General features: G+C 40.6%; 3 protein-coding genes across 7 annotated transcripts; 1 reads left to right on the top strand and 2 right to left on the bottom strand.

The window, feature by feature from the left end:
• Positions 1-1,841: 1,841 nt before the first annotated feature.
• Positions 1,842-7,448, bottom strand: tada3l (transcriptional adaptor 3 (NGG1 homolog, yeast)-like). 2 transcript variants are annotated; one of them, XM_054617440.1, is made up of 9 exons: positions 7,282-7,448; positions 6,637-6,884; positions 5,354-5,601; positions 5,034-5,139; positions 4,751-4,886; positions 4,525-4,628; positions 4,248-4,354; positions 2,526-2,717; positions 1,842-2,410 (listed from the first exon to the last, which is right to left on the bottom strand). In XM_054617440.1, exons 2-9 carry the CDS (start codon positions 6,844-6,846, stop codon positions 2,218-2,220), a joined length of 1,296 nt encoding a protein of 431 aa, XP_054473415.1. In that variant the 5' UTR covers positions 6,847-6,884; positions 7,282-7,448; the 3' UTR covers positions 1,842-2,217. The 2 variants fall into 2 exon arrangements, with proteins under 2 accessions (XP_054473415.1, XP_054473417.1); XM_054617442.1 differs by lacking the exon at positions 7,282-7,448 and adding an exon at positions 7,142-7,227.
• A 376-nt stretch (positions 7,449-7,824) lies between these two features.
• Positions 7,825-10,633, top strand: LOC129106110 (actin-related protein 2/3 complex subunit 4-like). The gene is made up of 6 exons (XM_054617443.1): positions 7,825-7,920; positions 8,618-8,736; positions 9,131-9,242; positions 9,343-9,438; positions 9,771-9,941; positions 10,109-10,633. Exons 1-6 carry the CDS (start codon positions 7,918-7,920, stop codon positions 10,112-10,114), a joined length of 507 nt encoding a protein of 168 aa, XP_054473418.1. The 5' UTR covers positions 7,825-7,917; the 3' UTR covers positions 10,115-10,633.
• Positions 10,634-10,715: 82 nt separating this feature from the next.
• On the bottom strand, positions 10,716-26,227 carry pfkfb4a (6-phosphofructo-2-kinase/fructose-2,6-biphosphatase 4a). 4 transcript variants are annotated; one of them, XM_054617437.1, is made up of 14 exons: positions 21,672-21,962; positions 20,588-20,704; positions 20,348-20,444; positions 20,187-20,253; positions 20,005-20,079; positions 19,631-19,687; positions 19,415-19,536; positions 18,564-18,771; positions 18,341-18,487; positions 18,140-18,244; positions 17,195-17,324; positions 16,053-16,115; positions 15,863-15,927; positions 10,716-12,431 (listed from the first exon to the last, which is right to left on the bottom strand). In XM_054617437.1, exons 1-14 carry the CDS (start codon positions 21,868-21,870, stop codon positions 12,372-12,374), a joined length of 1,512 nt encoding a protein of 503 aa, XP_054473412.1. In that variant the 5' UTR covers positions 21,871-21,962; the 3' UTR covers positions 10,716-12,371. The 4 variants fall into 4 exon arrangements, with proteins under 4 accessions (XP_054473412.1, XP_054473414.1, XP_054473413.1 ...); XM_054617439.1 differs by lacking the exon at positions 21,672-21,962 and adding an exon at positions 25,995-26,227 and having other exon boundaries at positions 10,719-12,431; XM_054617438.1 differs by lacking the exons at positions 10,716-12,431; positions 21,672-21,962 and adding exons at positions 13,338-14,143; positions 25,995-26,201.
• Between the last annotated feature and the right edge of the window lie 362 nt (positions 26,228-26,589).

The raw sequence follows: 26,589 nt of genomic DNA, 5'->3' as shown, positions 1-26,589 counted from the left end.
ATACTGGTATGCTGTATATACACGACACATGTGTGCATATACATATCTGGCTAATTTACAAAAAAAGCTCTTTATTAAGGTTAGAGGTATCATAGGTGCTGCCATATAATTATATATTTAAGATAAATGTATTTTCACTAAACACAGTAACAAGCATCCTGATAGCATCCTTCCTCTAAACTTGCCAAACGCCTAATGTTAATTCCTGGGCATAGGGAGTAAACCCAACAATGAAGAGATTTGTATTGACATTAATACGTTCACCTAAATATTTTTTAGCTACTGACATGGCTGTTAAAACTTGTTTGGACATGCTTGTGACCATGTGATAGTTGGTCAGAGAGCAGTGTGTCTGACGCTTGCGTTGTAAACTGAGTGACCCTCACACAGATAAACAGCGTCAGACACAAAGACTCCTGATTTCTACTGGGATCAATATCCATGAGGGTATCTTCAAGTGAAGACTGGATAAAGAAGAGTAAAATGTCAACCACAGGAGCCTTTGCTATGCAAATTCTTTGGGCCTCATCAGTTAATAGTCAATGACTGCCATCTTGTGGTGACTTTGCAAAGAGCCCTTTTCTGCTGTTATGTGTAGAGTTAAGTAAGATATCCATCCATCTTCCGTAACCGCTTATCCAGTTAAGGGTCGCAGGGGTGCTGGAGCCGATCCCAGCTGTCAATGGGCGAAGGCAGGGTACACCCTGGACAGGTCGCCAGCCTATCACAGGGCAGACATACATAGACAGACAACCACTCATACTCACATTCACACCTACGGGCAATTTCAGAGTCATCAATTAACCTAAGCTGCATGTCTTTGCTGGAGAACCCGGAGAGAACATGCAAACATGCAAACCACACAGAAGGTTGTCCAGCCTGGGAATTGAACCCGGGCCCCTCTTGCTGTGAGGCGACAGTGCTAACCACTACACCACCGTGCAGCTTAAGTAAGATATGACACTATTTAACATGTTTTCTAAGAAAGGGAAAGGAAGCCAAAACTAAATCAAATTCTCATATCTCAGCATATTGACTTTTAAATGGAGCAAAAACAACGAGGTGAATAAATAAATCAAAAATAAATCAAATAACAATAGAGAGATACGTTCTTGTGTGCTATTTTGCATATTCACACAATAGATTGTATGACTTTAAGTAGTAATAAATAAACAAACAAGAAAGCAAGTTAAAAAAAGAAACAGATGACATTTACTCTGGCTAATGGCAGTTGCCTTAGGTTTGCCTCTCAAGATGCTCCCTCCTATTGGTGTAATCATATTACTGTAAATACCAATACAAATTATTCTAAAGCCAGTGCATAAACAGTGGAGCAAATTTCAATTCTGGCTTAACTTAAACATGCAAAAATATGCACAGAGATAAGAGTCATTAAAACATTACTTCATACCATTTTTGTGCATGACTTGTAACCAGTTTTTCTTCCTTTGGCTGTTCCATTACAGAAAGCAACATGACCAAATAGTGTAGAGGGGTAACACATGGACTCGTGCTGCTGGATTCTAAAAGGTAAATGTATTGTTAGAAACCAACGTTGTAATGCAACATTGGTCTTCATAAGCAAAGAGTCTCAATGATAAAAGACTTGGAACCCTTGGTTTTAAAGCTTGGTAAAATATAAAGTAAAATCTTACTTGTTGTCTATGCAATATAGTAGTTATGAAAAATGGTCAACAATAAGAAAAAAAAAACGCAACACAAGCAATATGAATTGATCCAATGATATGTAACCGTAATTTGAATCAGTAGCAGCAGTGTTTCTTTAGATCTTCGTATTCTGATGCTGGTAAGCAGATAGGTTTGAGAACAAAAAACTGTCCTCAAGTGGTACTGATTTATTCAAACATTTGTGTATTGTTTTCATAACATTACAATGGTAAAAAGAAAAGGACAACATAGAAATTCAAAGGACAAAGAAAGAAAAGAAAGTCTCTGATGTGTTTTAAATGCTACTGATCAAACGAGCATTCTGCTTTTCTTGACAAAAAAAAAAACTACTACAGAAATGTCCCTAATCAAATCACGCAGACGTGCAGTAAACAGTATCCTACATAATCATAAATACAGCTGTTCACTGACCATCTAACAGCTGTCACAGCAATTCTTATTTGAGTCAATCCATGGGAGAAAGATTCTTCTTCTTCCATTTTTCCACATTTTGTCTGGATAAACCCCTGACACAAACGCTTTCTACTTTTATCCGTCCAGTAGCTTGAGGATGCTTTCCCTCTCCTTCAGTGCTTTCCAGGCCTGGTCCTTCTCCTTCTTGGTTGGAGTTCGTTTCTTCTGCCTGGCTGCCATTATTCGCCGAAATCCCTCCATGACCTCGTTGTCAGACACCCTGACTCTCTGCCTGAGCTCCTGCTTGCGCATCTCCTCTTTTGCCAACCTGTGAGGCAGCACAAATACAAAAGTTAAGGTCAACAGCTGATCGTGGATCAGACTTTAATTGATATACAGCTTACTTTGTGGTACATGTATTCATCGTTAGCCTGTGTCCTCACCTGAGTAACTCCTGCTTACGGGCTCTGTTGTGCCCACTCAGGGCTTTCAGCTCTGCTTGCCTCTTCTGCAGCTCTGCCAGGACCTCGTCCTCAGAGTCTCCTCCTGGTCCAGGTCGCTCCTCTGAGTCCAGCAGCCCCTGAGCCACCAGCTCCTCTTTGATCCGAGCCTCCAGAGAACGTGTGTGAGGAACACTGGAGGGGGAAAGAAAGACCGAAGATATGAGACATGGAGTGAAGTAAAAGGCTCAGGATGGCAATTTGATACCTACAATAAACTTTATGTGCCAACCCAGTTCAGAGCACTGCTGAGGACACACAAGACTAGACTCACAACCACTATACAGAACTGTAGACATGCAGCCTCAGTCAGATTAACAATGTGACCCGTGTATATGTGTGGCAAGATAAATAAACATCACATACAGGTGTTTGAGTCACAGTTCTGTTAAGTGAATGCATCTACAGTTCATAGAATTACAGCTGCAGACCTGGTTGATGCGAAAGAAAACAGAATAGAATTTTAAAAAAAGATGCTGTGCAGCAAATTAAATGTTGCTTTTGAATTTCAATGTTATGAATGTAGCTTTTAACTATTTGGTTGAGCCCTTATAAGATTATTAAATAAATTACCTCTGGGTGAAAGTCCTTGCTAGATGTCCTCACTTTTTCACTAATTTCTTGGACATATCCCACTTATGGATATTTGTCCAATAATTGTGTCTCTCTTTTCGAGTTGAAAAATTAGATGATCCTCTTCCTCCTCCTGTTTCCTTCTTTTTCTTCCAGTCCGTTATTCCTTTTTTTGCTTTAATATCAAACCACTTCTTTTTTACTTGCGCCACAGTCAGTATCTCAGGTGACACAACATTCACTGCCTCGGTTATCGCAGCCCAAGCCTCTTTCTTTTTTTCTTTTCTTTTTTTAACACCGTGGAAACACTTCAGAAAGTGTGCTTTTTCTGCCTTCCCCTTCAGTCACTATTGTCTATATTTCTTAATTCATTGTTTTTTGTGCTTTAGAAGCAACACTCCTCTCCTTTACAAAAACCTGGCTGCCTTCACCAGGATAAAGTTCGAGGCACAATTATTTCCTTATATAGAAAAAGGGGGCGTGGCAGTATACTGATTGAAATAGCAGGCACATGTTGGTAAATTTAGAATGATTCTGATCCACTAACACAGTGGTTCTCAACCTTTTTTCAGTGATGTACCCTCTGTGAAATACTTTTTTAGCCAAGTACCCCCTAACCAGCGCAAAGCATTTTTGGTTGAAAAAAAGATGTAATACTAAGCGCTGAATGGATCCTAATTTTAAATATATTTTTTAAAAATCTCACGTACCCCCTGGAGTGCCTTCACGTACCCCCAGGGGTACACGTACCCCCATTTGAGAACCACTGCACTAACAAACCCATGGTGGTAGAACGATTGGCCAGTGTGCACATGATACGAATACAGCTGTTATTTTGCCTGTGCAAAGTAAGAACATTTCTACGCATATATTAGTGAACGAGGCCCATTGTCCTGGGATTTACCCATGATAGCAGTCTGGTACGAATGGGTCAAACACAGATTGTGTTTATTATCCTACGTCAGACACTTGAGGTCTGTGTGTTAATGTAACTTGTGTGTGAACTTGGCTACCAACAGGCCAAGTTATCTAATATGGAGATCTATTATTGATGCTTCGGATGTTTACATTCATCGGGTGTTGGACAAATACCTGAAAGCTTTTCCTTGGCTTCTAGGTGAAGTCCCAGCGCCATCATTAGCATCTTTCCCTGAAATGTCAGGTATAGGTGAATCCTCCATGGGGGATATAATGTTCTCCTAAAAAAAGAAAACAGAAAAATTACGTGGTGAGTGTTTTCACAATCTTCAAACATGATTTTTTTTCTAATGCTATATCTCCCTCATCAGTCAATTGTATTTTCAAAATCTACTAAATATGCATTATTAGAAGTTTTATCAGTGCATATTCATGATCACAGCATACTGACCTCTACAAGGGCCTGGAGCAGACGCTGTGTGAGAGGACCGAAGGGACATCCGTCTTCTGGTGATTCATGTTGGGACTCTGACTTTTTCATCAAGGAGTCCACATCTACAGCCGTTAAAAATTAAGATGAGTTTTAAGGTGGATACATGCTTGTGCAGTATGGTTATGCCAAGGGCACACTGGCCCATTGGGGGTCATTCAAGGTGCAGGCTGCAGTCTTCCCTCACCTTTTGCATCCAGCTCAGACAGCGGCCCTCCCATGAGGCTCTTCTTCTTGTCATTAGCTCGTGCTCCTTCCCTCTGCTCCTCCAGCAGATCTTCCTGAGCCCACCGCTGAGAGTAGTGTTTCCCCAGAGCTGGAATCTACAGTTAACAACAAGCCAAAGCTCAACACACATCTTAAATGAAAATTTTGCTTTACACAATAAAAAAACATGCATTATTTTTGCTATGCTTTACGTGAATTCAGGTGTAACATAATAATAAGGTACATGGCTTTGTATGTCATACTTTGAAATACTCAGCCTCATCCTCTGGGGGTTTCAGAAGCTCTTCTAGCAATCGTATCTCTTCATTCGTGATATCGGCACAATATGGCTCAACTGATGCCCAAAATCTGAAATAAATTAAATTAAATTAACACAAACATACCTTGCCAGAACAAAACTCATTCATATTACCTTAATTCTACAGCACACTTGTGTGAGACAAGCCTCTCTTATAAGATTAATAAAGGCAGATATGACTTGAGGATCAAAACAGGAAAAAAACACACTGAGGCAAAGCAAATACAGAACTGAGTGGTATTATGAATGGCTGTTGTTGCTGACCTGTTGGGTGCATCGTTTTTAGGAGTGCGGGGAATGTCTTGTGGATCGTCAGTGAATTCATACTCTTGGACTTTAGCCTGCAGATTTTTGGATTTGGGTCTGCCAGGACCTGGACCTGGTGCGTGACTGCCTTTGCCGTCCAACTTTTGCTTTTTTGGTTTGTGGCGAGATGTGGCAGCAGGGTCTGGGTCTTTTCCCAGTTTCAGAAAGCGCTTGTCTCCCTTCTTGTCCTGCCAGTCTGTGAGGATCTGAGAGGCAGCACAGAGAAGGTGGGTTAAAAGACAGGACTGGATCGAGGTCCCATCAGGCCCCTGGGCAAAAAAACGATTATTTCGTTATTTAGAACACAATTAGTAGAAACCATTACTCATTGACTTTGAAAGCATCATGTATTTATTGAACTGTTTAAAAAAAAACTCTTCTCAAAGTTTAAATATTATTTCTAATTTAAATATGGGCTCTCTTTTCCGTATTTTGGCTGAGCTGAATGAAACATGCCACAGTATTGTAAACAATTTGGGGCTCTAGTAAACAATTTGATCATTAACCCATTGGTTATAAAAAAAAAGTCACCCACACAAAGCATAGCCCCTTCCTGCAGAAAGACAGGGTGCTGCCAGCACATAAACCCAAGCAGACCCAGAGCCACTCCAGATGCTACACTTGGGGGCCCTAGTGGGCAACTCACACCAGAAGCATATGCATCCTGAAGCCTGGTCAACTCACACTTTAACGACCAAAGGGCCTCACATTGCAGGGACCAGGGACCCTCACACTGTAGGTGCCGAGGGGCCCTAGTGGTCAGCTTATGCTTTAAACATCAAAGGGTCTGAGGGCCCATGGCCATGGTGTTCAACTTCATAGGGGCGGCTGTGGCGTAGTGGAGAGCAAGGTAGTTCTCCAATCAGAGGGTCGGTGGTTCGATACCCGGCTTCGGCAGTCGATGTGTCCTTGGGCAAGACACTTAACCCCAAGTTGCTCCCGAAGGCTTGCCATCGGTGTGGACTGGATGTTGCATGAATGTTAGTTAGAGTCTGATGGTGGCACCTTGCATGGTAGCCTGTCATCAGTGTGTGAATGGGTGAATGATATGTAATATACTACTGATTGTAAGTCGCTTTGGATAAAAGCGTCTGCTAAATGACTGTAATGTAATGTAATAGGGATGTCATAAGCAACAAAACGCATGTGGTCTGAGTCTTCATTTCAGATTGACAGACACAGAAACCCCATACCACAGAGAAGTTAAATGAAGGATGGGGGGGATCCCAACTTCCTCCTACCTGTCTCTGCTCCTCTAGGGCTCGGAGTCGGCGGCTGGCTGAGGACAGCAGCGTCTCCAGCTCCAGCTGCAGGGTGTCCAGCTCCTCAATGCCGATGCCATCGTCCTCTGAGCGGCCGAGCACAGCAGTGTAGCGGGGACACACTTTGACATGCTCGACGGGCTTGAAGTCATAGTATTTCAGTGGAGGGCAGTCCTTCAATTCACTCATGATGCGGTGTGGCAAAGACCTGGCAGCGTCTGATGTAACTGATACAAGAAAATAGACATTGTGTAGGCTATGATGATAATTAAAACACACACACACACACACACACACACACACACACACACACACACACACACACACACACACAGTAATGTCCAGCTGTGGTTCAGTTGGTCTGCATCCTTCTGTCAACACACGCATTACACGCATTTCACGCACGCACCCAGATACACGCACATTCAGGTCTGCTTCATAGAAGGAGAGCTCGCTGGGCCCAACCTGCCCACATTACTCTTACATCTTAATATCTGTAGCTGTGATTTCACGATTTTTGCACACAAACATTTTACATTAGGTTATAAAGAGTATACTAATTGAATAGAACTAACAAAAAGCCCAGATGTATATCAAATAATGTTTAAGAGGATTGATATTTACGGTCAGAGTGTAGCGTCCATGATGGAAAAAACCATTATGGTTACACGGGGGTGTGACATGGATACGTGGCCTCTTATCGGTAAAGTCGTATTTAGAAAATGATTTAATAACACCATAATAGATACATTATAGGTTTCGACTGTCTTAATCCATTCAAATATAACTATAATCATAAGTAATGTTACGGTGGATGTCGAGCCAATGGCAGAATGGTATCATCGGCTCAAACCATGTTGTCTCATGGTGCATACAAAATACTTTCCCGCCAAACCGTCGTTCAGCAGTCTAATTGCATCATAACTGGATTTTTACGTTATTATACTCGTTTTTTATTCAATAACGTGTTAAAAGAAAGTCAAAATAACTCCTGAACCAACGTCCGCAGAGCTTCGTGTCCCCTGCTCACACACCGGGATGGTTGCATCGGAGGGTATGCTCGTTTTACAGACAACAGACTCCACCTGGGCGGAGCTATACGCGCAAACAGTCGCTCGTCCGTTTTGTGGAGAAATCTGTCTCTTGACACCAAGAGCTGAAGAGAAAACGAGCGCACCCTCTCTGTACTAGACGATGTAGGATTTACGGAAGAGGAGTCCCAGGCGTGGCTGAGGAACTTCCGTCTTTTACAGCACAAAAATGGTAAGTGTCTTGCACTAAATGCATCTTTATGTTTCATTATTTAGCCATTTATCTCCGCTAAATGTGGCTACATTTAAGGCCAGGTTGGTTTTTATAGCTTCGTATTTCTGGTAGACGGGGTTTCTGGTTGGCTTTGGTGAAATGAGAGGACGGGCATCCTTGAAACGATTTGCAGAAACCAAAGTGATCGAGCTGAGCTGTCTTTTCTCATCATTGTTAAAATTGTTCAAAGACGGGGGCATAGATATGTATTGGTTCAGGCACAGTGATGTAGAAGGAGCTAAATAATGTTAATGTGTTGTAATGTCGGTAACCAATCCGCGGACGTTATCGCAAGCGAAATCATTCATGTTTTTAGGACCCTCGAATCTATAGACATTTACATCAGGTCTATCTGTATTACCATCAGGGTTTTCTTTCTCAAATGACTGATAGTCGTTATACCTCCAAAATACAAAGGTGGAAAACCTAAAGTGTAACTGAGCAGCAGCCACTGCATCACTGCATACAGCACATTTTTCGGTTCCTGATCAAACATGACCTCACAGGCTGACAACGCTAGTCAAGTCACCCTCACTAGACTGGGATGTTCAGTTTGCCCATGAAACCTCCAACTAACAAGTGCATCATCCAACAAGATCTTCTCAGCATTTGAACCCACCTAGATATGTATTGATCTAATACAATGTCTCCTCAGACTGCGACTCTGCGCCCCTACCTAAACGCTGTGAGGGCCACCCTGCAGGCGGCGCTCTGCCTGGAGAACTTCTCCTCTCAGGTGGTGGAGCGTCACAACAAGCCCGAGGTGGAGGTCAGGTATGTTTAAAGGCATGTGTTTGGAGTTAGCAGTCTCACTGCTTGTCCTCCTGCTTTCCAGTCTCTCCTCCTGTTTCTCCTGCCCCTAAGCTTATTTGAAGATCCTCACACAAGCAGCTGTCACACAAGTGCAGACTTGTGCAAACTTGCATAAGGTAATCTAGGTGGAGAAAAATGACACAAGTATTGGCAAGGCTTTGAAATTGGCCTGCAGGGACTTGCAGCAGCCTATTTAGAGGTGTCTTTCAAATATATAAGAAGATTGAGAGTATTTCCAACAAGCTACTTTAAGAGCCATGTAGAGTCTCTAGCACAATTCTAACTTTCGGTATCTAGAAAACATAGTCATCTAAAACTTTTTCTCTCTAATGGCTGGATTGTTCCGTGGTTACAGGAGCAGTAAGGAGCTGCTACTTCAACCTGTGGTGATCAGCCGTAATGACAAGGAGAGGGTTCTCATTGAGGGATCCATCAACTCTGTCAGAGTCAGCATTGCTGTCAAACAGGTGATTAAAACCAGCAGGATTTGGGCTGTTATTGGCTATGAGCTATGCACAACGCAGATTTCCTTATGTTCACACGTTAAACAAAACTTCTTCAATGCAGGCTGATGAGATTGAGAAGATCCTTTGCCACAAGTTCATGCGCTTCATGATGATGAGAGCGGAGAACTTCTTCATTCTGAGGAGGAAAGCAGTAGAGGTAAGAGAAGAAAGAAAGAAAGAAAGAAAGAAAGAAAGAAAGAAAGAAAGAAAGAAAGAAAGAAAGAGAAATAGACGGGTGGTTTTGTATAATAGAATTGAAGAATGTGAGTGACAAAAGAGGAATCAATATACAGGAAGAATAAAGGAACAGGAAAAGTGCTTATCTATTAAATGGAAAAAGTCAAAGGGCTCTTCATGCAAATATGTAATAGATACAATATACAAACATAAAATCCCTCAATATTCCCCTGATTACAATAACAAGGGATTAAAAAGTGTTGACCAGTTGCACCAATGCTTTTTTTTTTCTCCCTTGCACTGTGATTTCAGGGATATGATATTAGCTTCTTGATTACCAACTTCCACACGGAGCAGATGTACAAACACAAGCTGGTGGACTTTGTCATCCACTTCATGGAGGAGATCGACAAGGAGATCAGCGAGATGAAACTGTCCGTTAATGCCAGGGCCCGTATCGTTGCTGAGGAATTCCTCAAGAACGTAAGGAACCTGCTCTCTGCTTTCATGGCTTTTAATTTAGATATTGTTATTTGAGGTTTTTGGGCATTTAACAGTTAGACTAATAGCTGTAATTGTGTACAAATGTTCTGTATTCTAAAAGACGGAAATGGTTACATGGAAAATAATAACATTTCTCCTCTCCACAGTTCTGATGGCAGTGTTGTTCCCACACCAACTAGGAAAATGCTCCAAGGGCCAAATCAGCACAGGGGTGGAAATATAAAGGAGTAAACAGCCAATCAGCGAGGAGATGAGAGGAACATGTCCAATCCGGCGATGACACCATTTGCACCCGTCTCAAGTATTTCCCTGTACTCATGAATATCAACGACTGTATATAATGAAATATATACCAGTTTCATTTACAGCCACGTAGAACAAATCCCCAAACAAAGGCGGGTCCTTAAAGTATTAATCAAGTTGATAGCCATGAATACAGGGGCGTTGAGAATGTGCTGTTGCAAATAAACCGGCCAGGTTTTTGTATTTTCGTGTGAGTCTGCGTGATCTGTCACTGTTGTTTCAAATTAGTCTCCAAAATTTCTCTGTTCAGGAACGCCATGTTCGCGACACTCTCTGTGGCGTCATGGAGTGAGAGCGGTTTATAAAGAAGCCACCAAAAGACATGTATGAAAATAATGATGAAAGATAATAAAACTTAGTTGTTTATACATTTGGTGTTCCTATTTAAATACTTTATATCATTCTGTGTCATTTGTGCTGCTGCTGTACCTTTTAATCAGATTTGTTCTGTTTGAGGAAGTTATTTTAAGTCAGCACTTTGGCCACAACTGTCTTTATATACTTAATGTGTTATTTCAGCTGTGGGGAAGTAACATAGCAGACTATGTGAACCATTTTAGTTTCACACCATTTGTTCACATTAATGCAATCCAAATGATTTAGCTATAGACTGTAATCCACAGAGAAGAAAGTAGCAATTTCTAAAAAAAGATGAAATACTTTTGAATTTGAATTCACTTTACCTTCCTTGAGAAGAAGGGCTATTTAACCCAACCACAATTGTGCCACAACATAAAGGCCTAATATTTATGAAAGTAGCAAGATAGACATATATGATAACCCCCTGGACTCTCCCTGCTCACGATCATATATTTAGACTGTGCCAGCTCATCTATTTGATTCTGATCACGCAGCCTCCACCTCCTCCTGCCCCATCAGGGAACCAGCATGTGGCAGAGAGACAATAGAACCTCATCCAACCCTGTGCTCTGTGAACTCCCATCAGCTGAAACTTCCACAGACACATTAGTACTCAAATCCATCTGACTGGCACCCTCTACATGTTCTCAATAAATAACAGAGCCAACAATTAGTCAATGAATTCATCAACAGAAAATGAACAAGCAACAATTTAGATATTCCATATTTTTACCAGAAATTTCAAGTGTGAATATAAGCTGGTTTAAGATAGCACACTAAATATCTTTGGGTTTAAGACAATCGGTAAGACAAAACAGCAATGTAGAATACATAAAATTGTGCTCTGAAAAACTGTGATGCCCATTTCTTTATTTCTGACTTTTTATAGACTCAAAAATGTATTGAGTAAGTAATGGCAGTTTAATCAAACATAAAATAATCATCAATTCAGCCCAAATAAATACTTAAACCCATAATGACAAAGATAATGACAGACATAATTATACATAAGATAATTACACATCTTTAACCAGGATGTACATTTTGAAGTCATAACCAATATCAACATCAACAGTTTTGAGCTTACATTGCATTTTTGCTTTTCCAAAACCTTGTGTGCTCAGATGTGTTCTTCACAACAAAAAATGTCATATTTTATTAAAGAATCATCAAATGCTATGATTTGGTCTGTATAAAATGTAAGTTTTTTTTCACCATATTAATAGTTATGACCCAGTCCATCCATTCTTTCATTCATTCATTAAATCACCACATAGTCAAAATAGTAAGCTTCATAGTGCTGTTTTCCAGGTAGGTTTGTAACCTTTAAATTGCATATTAACACTGACGACACCGTCACATAAAACAATGATTGCACAATACAGTAGCATGTCAAACATGCAGCAGAAAGATCATTTTATAAAGCCACAATGGTTATCAGGGTTAATTCTACTGCTGCACAATATCAACACACTGTAACCATATTCAATATATGGTAAAACCAAATAGACAAGAATCTACTGTGAGCCAAGAGTTTGACGGATAAATAATCAGCACCAGCTATGCTCCACACCTTGTAGCTTTCAAATATGAACACATAGTGTGTTCAGGTTGAGCTCCTTCAAATTAAAAGACAGACATAAGGGTTACAGAGAAGGCAGTCACCACTGTGGGCAGGTTGTGCAGATTGTAAAAGTGAAGTGACTCAGTCAAAAGGGAGCGGGAGAACGAGAGGTCCAGCTGCAGTCAGAGGTGAGGGGGGACGGTCTGCAGGGCGTCTTGAGTTGTACGATGGATGTTCACATTCTGAAAAGAGGAATGATTTGGTGTCAGATGCCTTTTGAATAAGTACCGCACGAGTACCAACACATTAACAGGAAGTCGAAAAAAACCCAGCACAGAGTACAATTTAGTTACCATACATCGACAAAAGTTATGCATATCCTATTGTTTCTGCACTTGTTATAACTACTGATGTACTGTAGCACAGCTTTCAAGACAGTTTGTCATATTAGAAAGGTTTTACATTTTTTTTGATTGATACATCTAGTTTGGACACAGATGATTTGACCTTTTTGAAGCTGTACTGGATGCTTCAGGTTTCTTTGAAAACTCAAATGCAGATTACTAGACTTTTCCTATCTATTTGTGTTTATTTGGATCATATCATGTACATGCCAGCAACTCCTGGAAAACTTTTTTGGCATTGCAAGATAATCAATTATTTTCAAAAATATATATATTTTAACAAATGCCAGTATTATTAGCTGCGAGTATCAGCTCGCGTTTTGTTATCACTCTAAATGGAGGCAGGAAGAAATCTGTGTGTTACACAGTGAGCGTTTTGTTCAGGGTGATGAATGGCAGTGCTTTCTTATGCATCCCAGTGGAGTCTTTGCATACGAATGAAGTAGGAAATATCTGAGTCTACAGTTTGCACAGCAGAGTAAACAGGAAGGACAGTGCTGTGGCTCGTACAAATAGGAAGGAAGTAGTCTGCCACGTTTGATCTCCAAGTAGTAAGAGTAAGAAATATCCAGCTAGGCAGGCTAGACGTATTATATTTTAAGATATACCATCAGGGACCTTGATTCAAGGTTAAGAATTTAACCCAAAATCCTAACTTTCAGATATTAGAGAGGGATCCTATTTTCATGTAAATTTTTCTAAAATAAGGTACAAGAAGAGTGTGGTAAGGATACACGAAATGGTTGAGTGGAGTTTATTTAGAAACAAACAAACATTTCCTCTTATATATTATACTGTAAGAGCTGTCACAGAATTGAACAAAAAAAACAACAATAAAGTAAATATGTACTTCGAGGATGTTCATTAGACAGTGTTGGACATCCCTAAAACTAGAGACAAACTGCAATAGAGGACATTTTATATGAAAATAAACAGAGTTGATTTGTTTATGTGCAAAATATAAAAAGGCACAACTTTCGTTTTGTGTTGTGCAATGCTGTAAAACTAAGATTAGAGCGTCCTGGCTTCAACCAACAGAAAAATGAAGTGATAAGACTGCTAAAAGTTAACATTGTAAAATTAGTTCAACAGGCAAAATCAATGAGAAAACAAACTACATCACTAAATCACTGCTTCAACAAAAAAGGTGCTTGATTTTCATAACTTCACAATTGGGATTACATCATCAGTTCAGAAACCCTTCATTGGTCTTTCATTCATTCTCCAAAAATGGGAGAATGTGCTAAAGACACAAGATCCGTGTCAAAATTAGAAACTGGATTCCAGTCAATTACCACCATCATCATGTCTTTAAGTATAAGTGGAGGAAAAAACAAAAGCTCAGAACAGTGGAGGGAGATTCAATCAAAGGAAGGTGGAGAAGAAACACTAGAGGTTGCCGAGTTTGCCAGGTACATTGTGCGTCTGAAGGTTACATTGTGCGTAAAGAAGGGTAAAGGAGGATGGGGGTGGGGTGAGGGATAACTGCTTCATTGGTGAGCTGGCACTGTTAGCAAAGCCTCCTCTGACATCCGCGACACTTCTACGTTCTGTTTGATAAAAATAAAAATAAAAACACAGAGGGGGAGGGATGAAAACACATAGGAGATACTAAATCCACTGCACACCAACGAACTGAAGACCTGGAAGTCTAGATGTGTGTTTATGTTTCTGTCTTCGTCACTGGTGTCTGTCACTTATGTGTTACCAACGCAGGCCTGGTGTTCTTATAAAGTCAGATGATTTCTCTGCTACAAAAACATATGATCCCACAAAGAGGCTTAATGGGTAACGGACGGTCTAAAAATCCCAAATTTTACCTTTAGGGGTTAATAAATTATCCTGATTGTATTGATTTTCTAAGCCTTGCATCATCTTACATTACTCACGCAAGGTACGTATCTTCACTGTCTTAACACTACATTATGACAGTACAATACTTTTGTATTATGACGGATATATTTCACTGGGAACTACAAGACTACTTTTATCAGTTTATCAAACTCTAACATGACCCACACACAGAGGCATATTTATCTAAAAGGGTGTGACGGGGAGGCAATAGGAGTATTATTCATTGTTGTCGTACATATAATTCATACATAGATCCGAAACAAACCTGCCCTGAGCTCATTACTATCTCATACATTGAAGCCAAACAGCCATCAGAGGGAACTGCAATGGCGGTGATATATCACATGTGACACATGATGTTCAACCCCTAGTTGCACCAACTGGTCTTTACAAAGCCCAGTCCTAACTACTTAGTCGGTCTTTATAATGGACTTTGCGTTAGTTGTATTAACTGAACTTAAGCCTAGTCTTAACTCAGTTGATGCCCTTTTATGTAAATGACCTTGGAACTATGGCTTTTGCCTAGCAGAATGCGTTGCTAGGATACATTAACAATCTCCCTATCGGTATCTTAGCATTTATCAGTCGCAGCATCCTGCCACTTTCTTTGGGAGGATGGTAGAAAAACAGAAGGGAAATCTAATGGACATCAACTGCTACTGACATTGGTGGTCAACTGTAGAGCACACCAAAGCTGGTCGGTTTTAGAAATCCAAGACAACATCAAATAGCATTAAAAGAATTGCAGAAAAGAGTGTCAATTGGTTTCTATAATATTGTTTGCTGTTTTGTAGAGATCATTTCCCAGGACATTTTCTGTGATGATCCAGCTGGTGTAATAGACAGGGATCATATCATATGTCCCTCTCTGTAGAAGTCTGCTAAATCATATTTAGTTAAGGCTACATAGCCTATAGTTTCTGTGTGTAAAATGGCTGCAATGAACAACTCTCTGCGCACAACGTTGACCACAAACACTCTGCCCTCACCCGGCACATTGTTCACCACCTGCCACACAGATAGCTGTCTTATTAATGGTTTCTGTTTCAAGGGGTTTTACAACATTCAGATTGAGATAGACTGTTATTTTTAAGGAAATAATCACCTCATAGCTGACTACGGTCACGGCGTGATAAAAGATTGTTCCGAATTGGATTTTGACTTTACGCCTGCTCCTGACTAGGCGTAAGATTTACACCTGGTCTTAGTTAGAATAAGGCTTAAGCCTAGATGGTGCAACCAGTGTAACTACTGGATCGGGCTTAGAACGGCGGGTTATGACCGACATAAGACCTGTTGGTGCAACCAGCCCCTGTCGGACCCACCCGTTTGTGAACCATCTTCTCTTTCACAAAGTGGCTCAGTGTGTGTGTGTTGCTGTGTGTGTGGTTGTATGCCGTTAACAATATACCCACCTCCGGCCTTTCTCTGTGTGTGTTCACTGCATCCACGTTTAAGCTGATGGACTCCACTTTACAGCCTGAGTATGCAGACAGAAGATTTGTTTCATTAGTTCAGGTGGCAGACAAGTTTTTCTTCTTCTTTACTGTTCATTAGAAATAGATTTAGCACTTGCAATATATGCTAATAGGAGACCGGTCTTACCGTAGGCCACTGGTGTTAGCTTTAGCACGGTGTGCAGCGGGCACTTCAGGTAGGGCAGCTCCTCTATGTAAAGAATCACACAGATTAATGAAACTCCCGGAATAAACAAAGAACTATCATTCCTGAACATCACTATATATTACTTCTTTTAATCTATCATTTTTGAACTTTAAGAGTATTCTTTATGGTAAGGACAGGAGTTGGAAGGTAAAGATATTGCTTGAGTTGACAAATACTGTATGTTAGTTACTGAAAAATGACAAAAGTAATTAATCAAAATGCCTTTTCAACAAGCATAAACTTGGGCAGTGTCACATTAACCACTGGTATGTTAAAGCCACAGCGCACTTATTAGTCGAACAGTTCATCTTTATGAACAAGCTAATCCGCATTAGCAGCAGTAGAGGGGGGGGCAGTGAAAGGATGATTGATAGTAACTGATTTCTGGTGACTGTTCCTCATTCTTTTTAAACTTCACTCAGCGGTTATTTTTACTCCTTTTATTAATTATATCTTTTAAATAAATAAAAAATGTATTATGTTATACAAATAAAAAATGACAGATAAGAGTATCTTTAAATATAATCAATAATAATAAATACAGTAAAATAAAATCCAACTGATAGCCATCCATAGTCTTAAAATATATTATGTACATTGTAGTATTTTAAAAGAAAAAATGCAATTAAAGAAAATATATATAAAACATTGTTATCAGATTTTTTTGCTACAGTGCCCAGATGTACAACATGGAAATCAGGTCAGTCAGCAAAGAGTGTAACACACTTCTCAATCTGGGAACTATGAAAGTACGTCATAGCCTCACACTGAACGTTTCAGTGTACAAAACATTTTATCCAGTGTCTTTTTTTAAAATGAGGCATAAATACTTTATTACAGTAAAAGTGTAACTAAAAGGAAAATGTTTCTTCAAGAAAAATTTATTATGTAATCTGTAATCTTCATTCCACCGCTTTGTAAGTGAACGCAGTTTTCCCTCAACTTACTTTATCGAATTTTACTTAGGAGTATTTAGCGAGTTTCTACATTTCCCACAGTGCTTTTCAACAACCTCTGACGAAGTAAAGTGCCTGTATTAACGTCCCCTGCCTTCAGGGGTTTACTTAAGTTTAAGGACTGACCTGCTGTCTTATCCAAGAAATAGGCCAACAGGCAGCGCATGACGGCCTGGTGACAGACGACCAGCACGTTCTCTTGCCGCTCCAGCTCCATGATGACCGGCTCCAACCGCTGCACCAGGTCCTCATAGGACTGAGTCAGAAGAGATAGGAAGAGAGGGAAATCAGGGGGGCGGAAACAGAGCACGATTTAATCCCAGGATCTTTGTTATGAGCTAAAGGCAGTTTTATCCATATTTATTTTCTACTGCGGATATTTTGAGTTAATCACTAAGAAAGAGGTTTTCATTTGAAGAAGAAAGACTTAAATCAGTAAATTAAAACTTCCACACAATCTATTTTGATCCCACTGCTGAATAATCAATCTCTTTAATAGAATCCATAAAGGCCGTCTAGACCAACACCAGCTTTAACAAGATTTTCTTAAGCCCTGTCTGCCTGGGCAGCCAGCTAATGCCCATATCCATCTTCCTGTGTTAGATTAATGGAGAGTTAATGGGATGGACTTAAGGTGAGAACAGACCAGCGGGCATTCAGACACACAGTAAACAACCTGGCCCCACATTTCTGGCACACACACACACACAAAATCACTCACAGACTAATGTGAAGTCTTTGTTTACTGTAATCTGGTGTTTAGCCAAATCATTCTAAGAGGCTGCTTGTCCAAGTTGAGGCTCATTAGCACAGAGTAAGTGGCCAGTAGCCATCTGGACACAGTTTTACTGCGTTTGTCGTGACGTGTGGGATTCTATGAGAGAGAGTCCGTCTTTATTTTCACAAAGGAGGACCAACTCTGCTTTAGGAAATTCAGAAATTCAAAACAGAGACGCACTGTTTGAATGTATTCTACTTCAATGTTGAAATACAAAAACCACACTTTAACAGTTACATAACAACACCCCATCATTAAACTAAACATATTAAAGTTGAACTTTAGCCACTTACCTCTCCTTTTGGGTACCGATAGCGGTATTTGTCCTGGTCCCTCAGAGCAAACTCTAGAGGAAAGTGATCCTGGATCTCCTCATACATCATCTCCTCACACATGCCCTAAAATTACATCACACACAGATTACACTTTGTTAACATGGCACACATGTAAGCAGCCAGCTGTGCTTGCTTAGCAGGCAAGAACGCCATACTCACAGCATCAATCTCATTCAGGACCTTCCACTGTTCGTAGGGCACACTGAGAGCCTCAGCTGTCTGGATGGTTCTCTTCATTTGACTGGTCCACACCTTCAGGTCGCTGATGCTCTGAGTCTGGATGAACTGGCTCAGCTTCTTTGCAAACTGCATGGAGAAGGAAAAAATGTTATCATCTCTGTGAAAAAATGTAAGACATAATGATGGATAAAGTTAGATATACCTCTTTCCCTTTAGGTGTGAGGCCAGAGTCTCCACCGATACGTCCATTGACATTGAGCTCGCTCTCACCATGGCGGCACAGGTAGATGGAGCGCGGCGTGATATGAATGTTCATGAGGTAGTAGACTATCCGGCTCTGGATGTGGTCCAGCACCCTGTTAACCAAGTAGCGCTGACCCACATCCATGATTTTAATGAAGGAGAGATCCCTGAGAGAGGACCGCAGACACAGATTTGAGAACCACAGGATAATTAGTTGTTTAGAAATACAAATTAAACCCTACGCAAATTTCTTTTAAAGAATGTTGGTACCCATTATAAAACATGAATATCATTTATTTCAGCAAATTTAATAAGGACTGCAACAACACATTAAAATCTCACTTTTATCAGATTAAGTTATTAAGTGAAAACCGTTTTGTGTGGTGTCACATATTCGTACTAAGCGAATAGGAGGAAAACGTTCACTCCTGACCTTACATGAAAAGCAAATGATTACTGAAGTAAAGCAATATCCTTCATAATTAATGGCATAACAACCTTTAGAAGTGTTACTGAATTTAATAGATCTGAAAATATGAGCAAAAACCAACATAGTCAATTTAATATTAAATATTATAAATAGTCCAAATGTAATTGTGAAAAAGATATCCGTTGGTACATATCTGTGTGAGCAAACTTTGTTGCATTTCCTTTTTCTTAATTAAACAGAATTGTTAAGCATGAGAAAAAGCTTCATGTTGATTACATTTTTCAAGTGACAGAAAATATTAAATTACTGCACCAAATTACTCCCCCTGCCACAAGGACATCTTCACTAAACACACTCTCCACACCAGCTATGCCCCTCACCTGTCCAGGACTTCATCCAGCGGCTCATAGGAGTTTTCATAACACTTGATTCTTTTCATGAAATCTTCCGCCGCCTCTTCTGTGTTACAGTTGGTGTAGTCGGGGCTACCCAGCTTCACTTGCTAAACAGAGAAACAGCAGAGAGGAGTGAATACAACTTCGACAGAAGTACATTTTCTCTTGAGATAAAATAAAAAGATAAATTAATTCACTTACCACTATGTTCTCCTGTATGACATCTGGGTCTTCACACACAGACTCCACGAAGAACACCTGAGAGAAAATGAGGAGGAACAAATCAAGGTCAGTGTGAAGGTCAACTATAGAAATAGAAATATGAGGAGAGCAGACATTTAACTGTTTTCCATGGTCAATTGACTTGAATTAAAGAAAATGGCGAATGTTGTTAGTCGTTATGATGACAAGAAATGTCAGTGAACGCAGCTCCGACAAATGTATGGCTAGTGAGCTAGGTAGCATGTCTTTCTACTAACGTTGATTTTAACGGGAATGTCCGTTCTACTCCTATTGTATTTCTATGATGTCAACTAATGCCATTTGTCCTCCCAGAATTGTGTCCCAACAGTTACCTTAAAGCCATTCTGCTCTGCAAACTGGATGATTGTCTCCCGTCTTTCTCTGGTGGTGTTTGTTGCATCAAAAACCTGTTTAACATAGACAGAACAAAAATGGATAAGCTTTTTAGCATTTCATATCATGTTTGATCTGCCTGAACCATCTAAACCAAAACAGCATTTAATATTTGACCCACCGCAACTTGGCCTCCGTCTTCTGTGAGATACTGTCGCACATCGTTCAATGCTGCTGAGGCACATTGTCTGTAAAGATCAAAGATAACATATGTTTAAAATGTCACATGGATGGTGGTTAAATACATTTTTAAGGTAGTACTAGGCCAGTTTAAACTCTTACCGTCTGATCTTTAAGCCCTCTTCGTTGTCTGGACGGAAGAACTCAAAGGACTTGTAGATCTTCACAAACTCTCTCCTGTACTGCCCAACATTGAACTCTATGGGAAAGATGAAGGCAAGGACACTTGAAAAAAACTTTCGCTTGGCATGAAACTTGTGATGCACATTCTGAATCAATTCCCTTTATTCTCTAGAATTTATGCTTCAACAAAACTATCCACTCGAGCCCAAGAAGTCGTACCTCTGGTGGGCACGCCGATCCAGTTGAGATAGCGGGTCAGCTTCTTGGAAATATAGGTCTTCCCCCTGGCAGGTAGGCCCACTGTCACAATCAGGGTGGGACAGTTGGTCATACAAACTGCAATGAAAGAAGGAGAGGGGAGAGAAAGATTAAGTAAAGCGCTCATCACACATAATATGTACGTTACATCATTTATAGGAGTCAATATTAACCTAAATATTAGATTGTTCACATTGATATGTGTGTATGACATCCTGTGTTATCTGCCTTGAAGACAAACCCACATCACACCACTCTGAGAATATATTCAGCCAGGACAGGAGGTCGCAGTGGCACAGCGACCTCTGCTAAGACATCTGGAGACAGCTCACAGAGAGTTTCCACACTCCGCTGCAGTGTGTGCAGAGATGACTGGGTCAGAGAGCGAGATAGTCTTCATGGGTGCTACTCCACCATGTCTATTTTGTTGTAAGATAATGTCCATGTTTTAAGTACGGTGAAAGACTAAACTAACTATCAGAGGAGGGCACAGCAGTCCACATCTACCTAACTGATTGTGTTGAGTTATTGACTTTACCAACCAACTTCACTCCACACAAACAGACCCATTTACCCACCACATGCTCGTGATTGCAATGGCATTTAGATCATTTCCTCACGTCAGACCACAGTGAGGAGACCCTAACCACACAGACAGATGACCAATGTGAGGATCAACATGAGGGCAAATCGCTCACATGACTGCAGGGATACAATTCCTGTTTACCAACAGCTGGTGGTGGACTTGGCACACAGTAACAATGAGATGGACACCTCTGGTATCAGTCCTTTCTCCTCGATGCGAGCAGCCTTCATCCGCAGCGGACAACATGTGCATCCTTACGTAACCGTAGTACCGTCAGCTCACACACACCGGCAGGTTGAGATATATGCTCCATGCCACATGCCCGGGCACGGATTAGCGCTGCTGGTTTAAACAACCGTCAGATGAATCCAATTATAGATATGTTTTTATACTATATTCAACCACCACCGCTGAAATAGATAAATGTGCCAACAAGTGACGCCACGTCGTCATACGCACCCTTTCTCTGAGAAATGTGCTTTTCAGGAAGGCCATTTTTACACGGCATCCAGATCTTCTCCAGGGGGTTCTGGGTGAGTTCCCGCGGATTTGACGGTGTTTTGTCCTCCATTCCGTCTTGCGGTGAGGTGGAGGCAGCCGCGGCGGGAACACGGGGCCTTTTCCCGTGATGCTGCTCTGGATGTGACCGGTGTTTCATCCGCGCTGCTCTGCGGTGATGGAGAAGACCCGGCCGCTCGGTCTCTCTCGGTCAGAGCGGGTGTCACGTGTTCCAGTCTAGCCACATTGGAAACCGACGGTCGGCCGTAATGACCGCAGTACGTGCGCAGCGCATCTTATTACCGTAAGAGACACTGAGTGCTCAGCCAGAAAACACAAGCTATGCAAAGCTGCTTTAGAGCACAAGGATAACTGTCAATTGTTTGTGACTTGTTTATTTCCGCAAAAACAGCAAATTGTTTGACCATGGAGCTGCAGCTCTAACATGGCAGGTATGCTATTATTGCTGGATTTCTAAAATAAGATAAGATAAGATAAGATAAGATAAGATAAGATAATGCTGTGTAATTAACTGTGCAATAATAGTTAATATAGTTTTTTTTTCTGTCTGTAAATATTATATTTCAGTTATTGTGTTTTTCTACTGTTTTTATTGCTTATTTATAATACTTGTCTTTTTATTTTATTTTTATTTTTTTTATTTTCATTTTTATTTTTATCTTGTCTTTCTTTACTATGTCTCTTGTGTGCACTTTAACTCTATGCTGCTGTAAGCCTGCAAATTTCCCCGCTGCGGGACTAATAAAGGATTATCTTATCTTATCTTATCTTATCTAATCCTTTATTAGGCTACAGTAGATGCTGAAGGAGTTATGCAACTTTTATAGAAAATCCTTTAACAAAATATGTTTCTGCTGTCACAGCAGGAAAGGCCCATGTGTGTCTTATTACACTAATGAAGTCTGCCTGCTGTGGAAAGGTCTGTTGTCTAAAGTTAGTTAGCCACGTTTAATTATTCGTTTAACCTCTTGGGGCAGCAGAACCACCTAAACAAAAAATCACTCTAGTTCATGAATTAAATACACGACTCCTCCTTGGCTGCTAAATGCTTCATATATTTACCAGGTCGTAGCTAACTTAGTTTGTCGGGTGTTTCTTTAAAAAGACCTACAGAGCTTTATCACTGAAAGCAGCTTCCTGCTGAAATGGGACTGATGAGAGCAGTGTGAGTGAACCAAAACAGTTAAGCAGCCAGCCATAAAACCAAATCAAGCTAAAAGATGAGGGAGAACTGCTACTACAAATGACTACGAGCAACCTCTGTCACATTACATAGTCATTTGTCTATACAGCAGCCTACATGAAGCAGAGAGAGACTTGAACTAAAATGACTGAGGTGCTATAAGGGGCAAGATGGTGAGTTGGGCTTTCAAAGTGCTGCATTTAAGCATTAGTGTATTATCATCCTTAAAAATTGTAATTAAAAACAGTATTACTATCACACCACATGGAGTGAAAGCAAATCTAGAAAAGCTGCCTTAAAGGCCTTTCACTGCCATGGTCAATTCACACAGGGGTTTCACTTATCATGTTGTCTGATTTCACCTCTTCTCAACAATGTCTGAGTGTGTAAGGATTGTTGTTGAATCATATCTCCCTTACTTTCTCGCCAAAGTTTTTAAGTGGGACAAATTACACTGTAATTGTTCTTATTGGTTCACCTGTTTATCTCCTTATATGGTGACCTCATATAATGTCCAGCATAGCTAAGCCCAGAAAGAATGTTCAGAAAGAATGACTCAAAACCCCTGGGGCCGTATTCACTAAGTTTCCAATACAAAGAGTTATTTTTTGTAACGTAATTCTAGGGACATTTGTAGAATTATTGTGTTTCTAAGAATTCCTCCTAACAGATAATATGAGATCCAAGAAAGTGAGAAAAGCATCTTAGCCCTTAAGAGATCTCCTAGAGTGAAAAGCTGTTTCGAGAAGGGAGGAGGACTCATAAGAAGTTTAACAGTTTATAATAATTTACCCAACAGAGATGTTAATAACATAAAAAAGTATTCATAAAGTCTGAATATAGTCTACATTACTGTACTAAGCCTAACGATTCCACTGTCCATTATATGCCCATTAACACTGAATGCATTTTGTTTTTGGGTGAACCAAATTACAACTCTTTAAAAGAATGTGCCATAGCAACGGGGTCAACCTCCTCACTGAGGTAAAAGTTTCTGTCCCTTCCTTGTTTCCTTGGACTCTTTGCTCAAAATTTTTAGGCTAAGTTAGGAGCTCTCTGAGAGTCTTCTCACGATATTTGTAAAAAAAAAACAAATGCAAGGCACATGACAACTGGCTGTGTGTTTTATGGGGAAAGAGTACAAACCCAACCACTACTTTGAGTATATTCAAATTCATAACCTTTAACAGGCCTTTTTCCACAGAAGACATTCTTACATCACAAACCGGAAAAACACAGGTGTAAAATGATAACATTAACGATGACTGTCTATTTTGCTGTTTCAATTTCCTGGTATTGTGCATGCTTACTCACTGTCACACTTTTATACATGACTGGGACATTTGAATACATGGAACTCTTGTTAATGTTATTAGAAACACCTGGGATTTTCATGCTTTGACAAGAGAAAATATCTTATCTGAAAAAATATCTATTGTGAAAATAGTGCAACACTTTCTCTTGATACTCCAAGTTTTCACAGATCAGCCATTACTTAGTGACAAATTTATTAAATATATTTGAGCAACTTTATCGAGGGCGCATTAAATGTGATCTAACAAGCATGAGCTAACAATGCCCACAAGATGGCAACATTACTCTCCCTCTTTCTCAGTAAGTGTGTTGACCCAGACTTTTAAACTACCAGTGTGTAAGACACACCTGTAATGCAATGCAACTCAACAGTCTTGCAACAAATCCCTATAGGTGTGATGCCCTATAATATTCAGATTGCGTGCAGGAAAGGTGTCAGAGGATTTGTATAAAAGTGTCACACATATTCTGTCCATCTCAGGCAGAGTGCCAGAGTCCAGTCACCCTGTCATCACAATTGCCTACGCAATTACCATGGAGATAAATCCACACTAACACAGTGTCAATAAAAACTGAACAGGATTGAATGTGCAGGTGTGACAGAGTGGTAACCCCGTACTATCTGTTCATCTGTTTATGTGTTCCAGGAATATCTGATGCACTGATTATATTAAGCTTCAGTCAGTCTTTACAGCAACAGGGACGGTGACCTAAATATGGTGAGATGGAGGTTTTCTAATTAAATAGCTCCTTCGCTCCCTCAAATTCCCTGAATGCAAGTAGACTATAATACATTTCAGGTTCATCAGGTCTGCACATAAATAGACCCAACTCATGCTCGGGATATATTTTTAGCTCTTTCGGTCTATAAACAAGGTGCAGTGCAGAATTTTAAAAAAGAGCATACAATCTGTTGCACATAGCCTACTGTGCATTGTCAGATGGATACAAGTTGGTCAGGCAATGTTTATTTTAAGTAGCTTATCTTATCTGCATAAAGCTTGGGTAGTGCCTGTGAAAACAGCAGCAGGCATTCACTCACATGCGCACTGTGTGGAAAATGTTAGATAGTTTTCAATCGTGGTGTCTTGCATACTTCCCACTGGGCAACGAACAGGAAACAGCTCTGCGAGCTCCTCCCCGAAACATCAGCTGTCAGGCTCAGATTGCTGCTAGCAGCTTTTAGCCCCCAACTAAACTGCACAAGTGATTTCCCAATATAGTATGTTCACATTACACTCGACAGTTAACCGACATCCGCCACGCCGAGAGATCCGCTTCAGCTCAAGAAACCAGAACACGGTGCTTGAAAGACAAAACACTGTCATCGTAGCAGCCCCAGTACGAGCTGTACAATCACAACAATCACAAACACAATACACAGACAGACAGGACACGCACAACCATCAGCCGTCAGCAGCATCTCCATCACGATCAGCGTGTATAAAATGGAAATATTATAAACAGACAAGACACAGAGGAGATCCGCTTCAGGCTACAGAGTGTTATTTGTTTGTTTCCCACTGCAGCCCAACAACATCCGCCTGGCTCTTCTCCCTCCGTGTTAAAGCAACGAATGAGGCTGGCTGCTAGAACACAACCACAGACTAACGCCTGTTGTTGTTATGTAGGGTAAAGGTCTCGACGGTGACAGCGCCGACAGCAAATCGGGGAGTTTCTCGACCTACATTTAAAGATGCACAGTTTAAACTCCCCCCCCCACAATGCACTGGTCTGCTAAAGCCTAACGAAAACACGCGTCTTACCCGCTGTGCCCTGGTTCTGTGTGAGCTTGGTGCGGCTGGAGCAGCCTCTCATCATGGGCGTCCGTCTGATGGCGGTGTGTGGTGTGTACGTGCGTCCGACAGCAGCCTGCCTAAGAGCTCCTCTGCACCGATGCTCACAGTATAGTATACACACACACGCACACATAGGGGACCTTGGGCCGGGAGGGAGGGTTTTTTCTAAAACTGGATGGAGTGATGTAGCAGCCTACCTGCCCCCTACACCCTACACCCTCTTACACCCCACCCACCACTTGGCTGCTGAGAAATGTCCCCACAAGTTCTGACAGGGCTTAAGTTTTTTTTTTCCATTTCGCATGACACTTATGAGGATGCTATATCCATTGTTGGAAACATGACTAGAGTCACGCAGCTAAAGGCACAAAGACAGTACTATAGTTGTCCCACAATATATAAATTCACCAATATTCAACATAACATCTCCGACAATAATATTTTATAGAAGTAATTGTTATACTTAGCTTATGGGATACTTGTTATATAATACATACAATAGCATACACCATGGAAACTAAATTTTGCCATGCAAAGTTTATTTGTAGGAATAAACCAGGAA

This window comes from Anoplopoma fimbria, chromosome 17 (genome assembly GCF_027596085.1).
Source record: "Anoplopoma fimbria isolate UVic2021 breed Golden Eagle Sablefish chromosome 17, Afim_UVic_2022, whole genome shotgun sequence".
Classification (NCBI taxonomy): Eukaryota; Metazoa; Chordata; class Actinopteri; order Perciformes; family Anoplopomatidae; genus Anoplopoma; species Anoplopoma fimbria.
The sequence above is the reverse complement of the archived record's forward strand: the minus strand, read 5'-3'. Positions and strand labels throughout refer to the sequence as shown.

Bases quoted from the DNA above. Each gene is read 5' to 3' on its own strand.
- LOC129106110 (XM_054617443.1), top strand. The intron at 8,737-9,130 runs GTATGTTTAAAG...CCGTGGTTACAG, and splicing joins AAGCCCGAGGTGGAGGTCAG to GAGCAGTAAGGAGCTGCTAC. The intron at 9,243-9,342 runs GTGATTAAAACC...TCTTCAATGCAG, and splicing joins TCAGCATTGCTGTCAAACAG to GCTGATGAGATTGAGAAGAT.
- tada3l (XM_054617440.1), bottom strand. From the start codon at position 6,846: ATGAGTGAATTGAAGGACTGCCCTCCACTGAAATACTATGACTTCAAG. The intron at 4,355-4,524 runs GTCAGTATGCTG...TTCTTTTTTTAG, and splicing joins TGCTCCAGGCCCTTGTAGAG to GAGAACATTATATCCCCCAT. The intron at 2,718-4,247 runs GTATTTGTCCAA...TTCCCCCTCCAG, and splicing joins AGCCAAGGAAAAGCTTTCAG to TGTTCCTCACACACGTTCTC.
- pfkfb4a (XM_054617437.1), bottom strand. From the start codon at position 21,870: ATGAAACACCGGTCACATCCAGAGCAGCATCACGGGAAAAGGCCCCGT. The intron at 18,772-19,414 runs GTGAGGGGCATA...GTCCTCTCTCAG, and splicing joins CTGGATGAAGTCCTGGACAG to GGATCTCTCCTTCATTAAAA. The intron at 17,325-18,139 runs GTAAGTGGCTAA...CTTCTGACTCAG, and splicing joins ATCGGTACCCAAAAGGAGAG to TCCTATGAGGACCTGGTGCA.